This window comes from Podarcis melisellensis (assembly GCF_964234715.1).
Source record: "Podarcis melisellensis genome assembly, chromosome: 3".
NCBI lineage: Eukaryota > Metazoa > Chordata > Lepidosauria > Squamata > Lacertidae > Podarcis > Podarcis melisellensis.
In genome coordinates, this window is record NC_138530.1 from 83,748,313 (window position 1) to 83,756,365 (window position 8,053).

The 8,053-nt window shown below is 43.4% G+C and overlaps 1 protein-coding gene across 1 annotated transcript; it reads left to right on the plus strand.

Annotated features, from left to right (window-relative positions):
- On the plus strand, positions 1-4,692 carry EEF1A1 (eukaryotic translation elongation factor 1 alpha 1). Its single transcript, XM_081904912.1, has 8 exons — positions 1-151; positions 1,388-1,576; positions 2,083-2,262; positions 2,357-2,653; positions 2,982-3,132; positions 3,390-3,646; positions 3,758-3,992; positions 4,289-4,692. Exons 2-8 carry the CDS (start codon positions 1,433-1,435, stop codon positions 4,411-4,413), a joined length of 1,389 nt encoding a protein of 462 aa, XP_081761038.1. The 5' UTR covers positions 1-151; positions 1,388-1,432; the 3' UTR covers positions 4,414-4,692.
- The last annotated feature ends 3,361 nt before the right edge of the window (positions 4,693-8,053 follow it).

Below are 8,053 nucleotides of genomic sequence, written 5' to 3' on the forward strand. Positions count from 1 at the left end.
GGGCGAAGGGCGGGGGAGCCGAGAAGCAGCGAATGGAACGCTGGGAGCCGTGACGTGTCCCTCAGGCCGCCGCCCTCCCGGCTCAAACTATATAAAGGGCGCCGCTCTCGGCTTCTGCCTTTTTCGCTACGGGTTTGCCGCTGCTTCAGAGGTAAGCTGGCTTTCGGGCGGGCCGCGTGCATAGGCCCAGGCCTGGGAGGGGGCGGGGACTGAGGGAAGCCCACGTGGTCCTCGCACGGCCGAGAGCCGTTCATGGCGACGGGTGGGGAGGCCGAGGGAGAGAGGGACAGCGGCGGTTTGAAACCGGGGGGCGGGCGATGGTGGGGAAATGTGCATGCGCATGCCCAGTTGCCTTGGCCGCGACCCAAATGGGTTCCTCCACCCCTGAGTCCGCCCCCCCTCAAAAAATAACAATGCCCCGGTGTGTACGGAATGGGGGGGGAGTGTGTGTCTCGTGTGGGGTGGGGGAGGGGAGTCCGAGAGGAGCATCCGTTCTCCTCGGTGTGCCAGTGAAGGAAGGAGGGAGGGTTCCGAAGACACGTGTCGTGTTCCCTTCGGGGAGAAACGCGGCATCCTCGGTGGGGCGGGATGGGGGCGCCGGCTGCGGTCGTGGCAGGTGTGCCCCCATGATTGTCTTTAAAAAAACAGCCCCGCTTTCCCATAGCGGCCTCTTCGACTGTACTCTTGCTTTAGTTATGGCCCCGTGACACACGACGGCCCATCCTCTTCTCTTGTTACCTACAAGAGGCCCCATTTCTCGGCCCTTTCCCCCGCTTTCCGCTTAGAAGGAAGAGGGGGAAAAATGGCCGCCGCCGCTGCTGCCGTCACAAAATGGAGGGCGGGCGGGGCGCGCGTGCCAGCCAACGAGTGGCTCAACTACCGCTCCTCACCGGACACCCCCCTCCCGCCGTCCCCCCCCAATACGCGAACCTTCGGCACGCTTCGCTCTTCCTTACTCATCCCCCTCCCCGGCCAAACCCGGGCTCGTGCTCGCTCGTCTTACGACACAAAGGAGCGGGAGCCGCCCTTCTCTCCCCCGGCTAAAAAAACGTCCCTCTTTCCTTATATCCTGTAATGGCCACGACGCGGTAGGGTCTTGAGAACAGTTTATGAGAGGAATTCTAGCCCAAGTTAGCCTCGTCGTGGTCGCCGTCCCCCTCTCACGCGCCCTCCCGCGGTGGGTGGAGCTGGCTTGGGCCTAGTTTCGGCCCCGATCCCTTCAATCAAAGGGAGCAGATAACCGGCCTTGGACGGCCAGCCCGCATGGCGTCTTCTACTCGTGTTGTTAACGCTCCTCTCCACTAGGGGGTTCTGCTGTAACTGCATTTTCTTTTTATAAAAACTGGTGGTTGTTTTTTACATTCCTCTTTTTCCCCACACCTCCAAGGTGCTTTATCTGAAGAGCAAGAGAACCATCTACTAACATTCCAAAATGGGAAAGGAAAAGACCCACATCAACATCGTTGTCATCGGACACGTCGACTCTGGCAAGTCCACCACCACCGGTCACCTGATTTACAAATGTGGTGGAATTGATAAGAGGACCATTGAGAAATTTGAGAAGGAAGCTGCTGAGGTGCGTTTGTCTTTGGAAACAATTGTCAGTTTTCAATTTTAAATGGGTGCAGAAAGACAGCTTTACGAGACACATTTTTTCCGCTGTAAAGCTGACATTAACTTTTGAATTTATGTAACTTTTGCCACATTGGAAGGATCCTGTGAAATTGATTCCCTTGAGGTGTGGGCAGCTTGCGTCTTATTCCTAGTTTGTGTTGAAACAACTGTTTCCATAGAACTAAATTCTATGAAATTCTTGCAGAAGAAACTAGGTGATAAAAGTTTGAACAGTTCATATTGCGTATATTAGGTTATGGTGGATTAGCGTGTCAGTGGGTTAAGTAAGCAAAGTAGGTGTGAAATCTTTCACCGCTTCTGCCAAGTGCAATTTGCTAAACATAGCTTGTATATTATATTTCAGAGCATGGAAGTGTGCTATCTTTAGAAACAGATTCAGTTAATGTGTTCATTACTGTATGTTTAGTGCAAGAGACATTAATGCCATTTTTCTCCCCCTTTAAATAGATGGGTAAGGGCTCCTTCAAGTACGCCTGGGTGTTGGACAAGCTGAAGGCAGAACGTGAACGTGGTATCACCATTGATATTTCTCTTTGGAAGTTTGAAACAAGCAAATACTACGTCACTATTATTGATGCCCCTGGACACAGAGACTTCATCAAAAACATGATTACTGGTACCTCCCAGGTGAGCAAACAGTTTTTCCATTTTGGCTATAATAACTAAATACTGTATGATGATTAAAACCGTATAAATAAATTATTACATATTTTTCCTAAAGGCCGACTGTGCTGTCCTGATTGTTGCGGCTGGTGTTGGTGAATTTGAAGCAGGTATCTCCAAGAACGGGCAGACCCGTGAGCATGCCCTTCTGGCATATACACTGGGTGTAAAACAGCTCATCGTTGGTGTTAACAAAATGGATTCCACCGAGCCACCTTACAGCCAGAAGAGATACGAGGAAATTGTCAAAGAAGTCAGCACATACATCAAGAAAATTGGTTACAATCCTGATACAGTGGCTTTTGTGCCAATTTCTGGCTGGAATGGAGACAACATGTTGGAGCCCAGCTCTAATGTAAGTAATAATGCTCATCAAGAATTGTGAGACTGCAATTCAAATAATTTTGGAATTTGAAAAGAACAATAAGGTTTTAATAGTTGCTTATCTGATTTCTGCAGCAATGAGGAAATGATGATGATAATAATAATAATAAATTATTATTTATACCCGGCCCATTTGGCTGGCAACACATGTTTAACAAAATCTATATGCTAAAGTTCAAAACTTGTGCAATATTCTTGTCAGAAAACTTTATGTTCAGTTATCACCAGAAAGTAACTAAAAACTGCTTATAGAGCTTTCGTAGAAAAGTAACATGTTGCATTTCCCCCCCTTTTTGCAGATGCCCTGGTTTAAGGGATGGAAAGTGACCCGTAAGGATGGCAATGCTAGCGGAACTACACTGCTGGAAGCTCTGGATTCTATCTTGCCACCAACTCGTCCAACTGACAAGCCACTGCGTCTGCCACTTCAGGATGTCTACAAAATTGGTGGTATGTACTTTAAGAATTTTATATTGTGTTATTGGAGGGACTAGTGCTAGTAAAGCTTTCATATTAGGTAATAATTTAATTGAACTTGCATTTCCAAAAATGTAGGTGGCACTGGAAGTTCATTTCTGTGCATAGCTGTGCCATCCCATCCACTTGAACTTCCTCACACGTGACACTGTTCCATTCCTGTTTCTTTCTCTGTAGGTGAAGTATAAGTGTAATGCCATGAATGTAAACTTTATATTTCTTTCCTTAAGGGATTGGTACTGTTCCAGTTGGTCGTGTGGAAACTGGTATCCTGAAACCAGGCATGGTTGTAACATTTGCCCCAGTTAATGTTACAACTGAAGTAAAATCTGTGGAGATGCACCATGAAGCTCTGAGTGAAGCTCTGCCTGGTGACAATGTTGGCTTCAACGTAAAGAACGTGTCTGTTAAAGATGTCCGTCGTGGTAACGTTGCTGGTGACAGCAAAAATGATCCACCAATGGAAGCTGCTGGGTTCACAGCACAGGTATTTAGCAATTCTTAATTTGGTAAATTTCAGCTTATATACAGCTAGATGGGAATTAAAGTTACTGTATGCAGCTAGATGTAGATTTCTCTTCTTTGATCTATTCCATAGGTTATCATTTTGAATCATCCTGGCCAAATTAGTGCTGGCTATGCCCCTGTGCTGGATTGCCACACTGCTCATATTGCCTGCAAGTTTGCTGAGCTGAAGGAGAAGATTGATCGTCGTTCTGGTAAGAAGCTGGAAGATGGTCCCAAATTCCTGAAATCTGGAGATGCTGCCATCGTTGACATGATTCCAGGGAAGCCCATGTGTGTGGAGAGCTTCTCTGACTATCCTCCTCTGGGTAAGTAGCCCTTATAGTCCTAACTTGTTTATCAGGGCAGGGTTAGTTTGGGAGTAGCTGTTACTAAATTTGTATACCGTTCTATATTCTTGGATCAGTTCCAGATAGCAATTTGATACAGCTAGCTTTTTTCCTTGAGAATATTAATAGAAAACTCATGTTAGCATCTGAGTAATTACTTTTTGCACTTTGCTCATCTTAAATGGAAAAGTGTGTTTTCATTTTATAATTGCCCATAGGATGTAGTGTCTTTCTTTGAAGGTTTCTTGGTTGTTAACTCTCTTCTTCACACCTAGGTCGCTTTGCTGTGCGTGATATGAGACAGACCGTTGCTGTTGGTGTCATCAAGGCTGTCGACAAGAAAGCAGCTGGTGCTGGCAAGGTCACAAAGTCTGCCCAGAAAGCTCAGAAGGCTAAATGAAAATTCTGTACATCTGCCACCCCAGTCTTAATCAGTGGTGGAAGCATGGTCTCAGAACTGTTTGTCTCAATTGGCCATTTAAGTTTAATAGTAAAAGACTGGTTAATGATTACAATGCATCGTAAAAGCTTCAGAAGGAAAGGAATGTTTGTGGACCATTTGTTTCGTGGCAGTTCTTAAGTTATTAGTTTTTAAAATCAGTAACCTTTTTTAAATGGAAACAACTTGACCAAAATCTGTCACAAATTTTGAGACCATTAAAACAAAGTTTAATGCAAAGTCTCTGTGTTCTTTGGGGCTAATAGTTACACTTTGGATACTTGGTAATAGACTTGGGCCTATTGCAAAGTTCAAAGGTAAAAAGGAATTACTTGATCCCTGATACTGGTATGTTAATATTTTAAAACATTGCAACACACAAAAGGCTAGGGTGGAAAAAGCCTTCTGAACTTCTTACCTTTGCCAATATTCACCCAGAATTGAGCTGGGATCAAGGAGTTGAGTAGCTAAATTTTCTGCAGTGTTAGGCATGCTTAAGCCTACTAATTTTTTAGGATTACAGGTTTAAAATCTCTCATTTTCTTATTTAAGCAAAGCACACATAGTTGGTAGCTGGTTTCTTCTGTTCCAAGATGATAGTGTAGATGTGTTAAGCTTTGAAGTTTCAGTGACTACTTTTAACTGTTGCTGGTTTGATTAAAGCTTTGCGTTCTGACCTTACAGTTTACCACACAAGTTGGAAGCTTTGCTTCTGGTAGATTATTTGTAATGTAAATTGGAATGTTATCGATTAACATGACTGAAGTCACTAAGGTTTTCTCAATAGTATTTTGCTGCTAACTTAAGAATTGTAGTAGGCTATGAAATGAGAGGCTAGATTTTTACTTGATCCCCAGGCTAGTCATTTAAGATCATGAAATTGGTAAACTTTCCAAAAATAGATCATGAATTAATAATTCGTGTGAAAACAGCATGCTCTCCACCCCTTTGTGATTCCTTGTGTAGAACCAGCTTCCAGTACACAGCATAGATCAACACCAACAACCAAGTTCTAGGTGCTGTGCCAAACGAGTATGATTGAGAGCCTTGCTACAAAGGGGCCAAAATTGGACATTAAAAACAGTGTTCAACTAGCAGTTCTAGCTTCAGATAGCTTTAGTGAGTTGTCCTGTTTTCTGAGGAACACTGGACACTAGTAAGTATTACACTATACTATAGCTTATGTTGGTTGACTTGACAGCATTGAAGGTGATTGAATTCTATTATTAAAAGTAGTCCTTGTTATACAAATTTTTTCCACCTCCAGTAAATTTTAGGCATGGGGTGTGGCATCCAAATTAAATGGCCTTGCTTTTCTGTAGTTAAACTTCATATTCTCTTAGCTTCAGCTCTGATGGATTGGAGTAATGGATATTTGGGTCCTGCTTTTGGTAGTTATCACAAATATTCCAGATTTAAAATTCTACCAGCAATTTTAGGGTGCATTCTAGCAAACGTAAAGACATTTATAAAACTCAATTCAAGGTGTGGAAGTTGTGCCATGTGCTTTTATGCCTATTGAAATCAACTGGACCTTTAAGTTCAACTAACTGGATCATTGCCCTTATTCATTTCATCTAGAGTCTGACCAAATGATATTTTACCCAGTGTAACTTTAAAAGATTTTAATGGGTTGTGGGTATTGAAAATAATAATGGCAAAATGTCATTAAGGCTTTTGGCTCTTGAATGCACAAACTCTGGCCTGCAGGAAAATTCCCTGGGTGTTCATGCAAAGTGGTCTATGGGGTTTTTCCCTTTCCAGCCTCAAAACCCCTTTGCCCTAGCAGCTGAAAATTTAAGCTTGAAAAAGCAGGGTGGCACCTTGTTTATGGGCATTAGTTGGCATTTTTAAGGAATGATTCACATGAATTTTGCCTTAAATAAGCAGATGAGAGTTAATGGGTGTTATCTCTCCAGTTACCTTTCTCTGCAATTTATAGTTTTGGGTAAAATGGGTCTTACATGAAATAGGAACTATTGAGAAATAAGGATCCTTAATTGCACATTGTAGTCAGGCAGCTACTAGGTGTGCTAAAGCAATATGCTCCTATAGGACAACTGGATAAAGATAGTAAAGGCATTCGGACAGAGGTTGCAAGAGACTCAAGGCTGAGAGTAAATTTGATTCTAAAGTGCTCAAACTGGCCATCATTACACTTTGATGTAGAGGGCTAGTTTTGCCATTGCAAAATGACCATGGGTGTTCTGTGTATTCTGTGTCTTAAGAGCTAAACACTGCCTTTATTAAACCCAACGTATAGCAATGTGGACATTTTGATACATGTCTGACAATTCACTTCCAATAGGTTAGTTTTGCTTTCCAATGCATATGTGATAGTTTACTTATGTTGGGTTAATGAAAAAACTAAATTTTGTAAGCAAACACTTGGACTTTTAGTTTTTATCTTCAATAAATTTGAGTCTAGAATTACTTCACCTCTATGGCTCTTCTTTCTAGGTAGGATAGTTTTTCTGTGTAGTACAGACGTGTTTGTGTTAGTTGTATTGAAGTACATAGCGTAGTTAACATGGTCTAAGGTAAAGGGGCCCCTGACAATTGGGTCCAGTTGTGGACGACTCGGGTTGCGGCGCTCATCTTGCTTTACTGGCCGAGGGAGCCGGTGTACAGCTTCCGGGTCATGTGGCCAGCATGACCAAGCCACTTCTGGCAAACCAGAGCAGCACACGGAAACACAGTTTACCTTCCTACCTATTTATCTACTTGCCCTTTTTTGGCGTGCTTTCGAACTGCAAGGTTGGCAGCAGCTGGTACCGACCTGCTGACCGGCAAGCCCTAGGCTCTGTAGTTTAACCCACAGTGCCACCTGCGTCCCAATGTGGTCTACTAATTTCTAGTAGCTGTCTTTCATAAGACAGAGCCCTCACCACCTTCCCAAGGCTGGGTAAACAGCCCTCGACCTTGTCAGGGACCTAGTTCCAGGCATCATGTGCCTTTTGAACTTGTAGACTCCCAAGCATCAAACCCCTCTACTTGTACTGTGCACTGCCTAAATATTGAGAGCGCAAGCCTCTAGTTGGGTTGACCTAGAAATAATTCCCAGCTATATAGACTAGATTTATAAACCATAGACCTCAGTTCAGTACTCCCAACTATTCTGGGTGTGTGTTTTTCCACTCCATAAACAGCAGGTAAAGCCTCTATATTCCCACCATAGCAACACCTACAGAGCCTTATTGAGAACAAGGTCCCAATTCTAATCTACAAACATTTTATGTCTGAAAACAAATTTGGGTTTGGGCATAAGCTTAAATAAAAAACTACCTGCCAGTGTTTCAACTACTGTAAAGGAAGTCTGTTAACATATTTCCCTTGCTTAAGAGGAATATTTATGCACTAAGATGCATAAATCTATAGGTGGCAGCAAAGGCAGTAGAAAAGGAAGTGACTCAAGAAATTGCAAGCAGGAAACAGATTTCTCTAGCCTTCTGTTAAAAGTTTCCTTCAACACCTGATCTGACATTGCCACTTTTTCTGGCTAGTGGTGCTTTTGCGGTGTTCTGGGAGTTTTTCAGCTTTTTGGACTAACTCATTATTCACTGAATCACCATCCTTTGTGTGTAAGATAACATCACTCTGG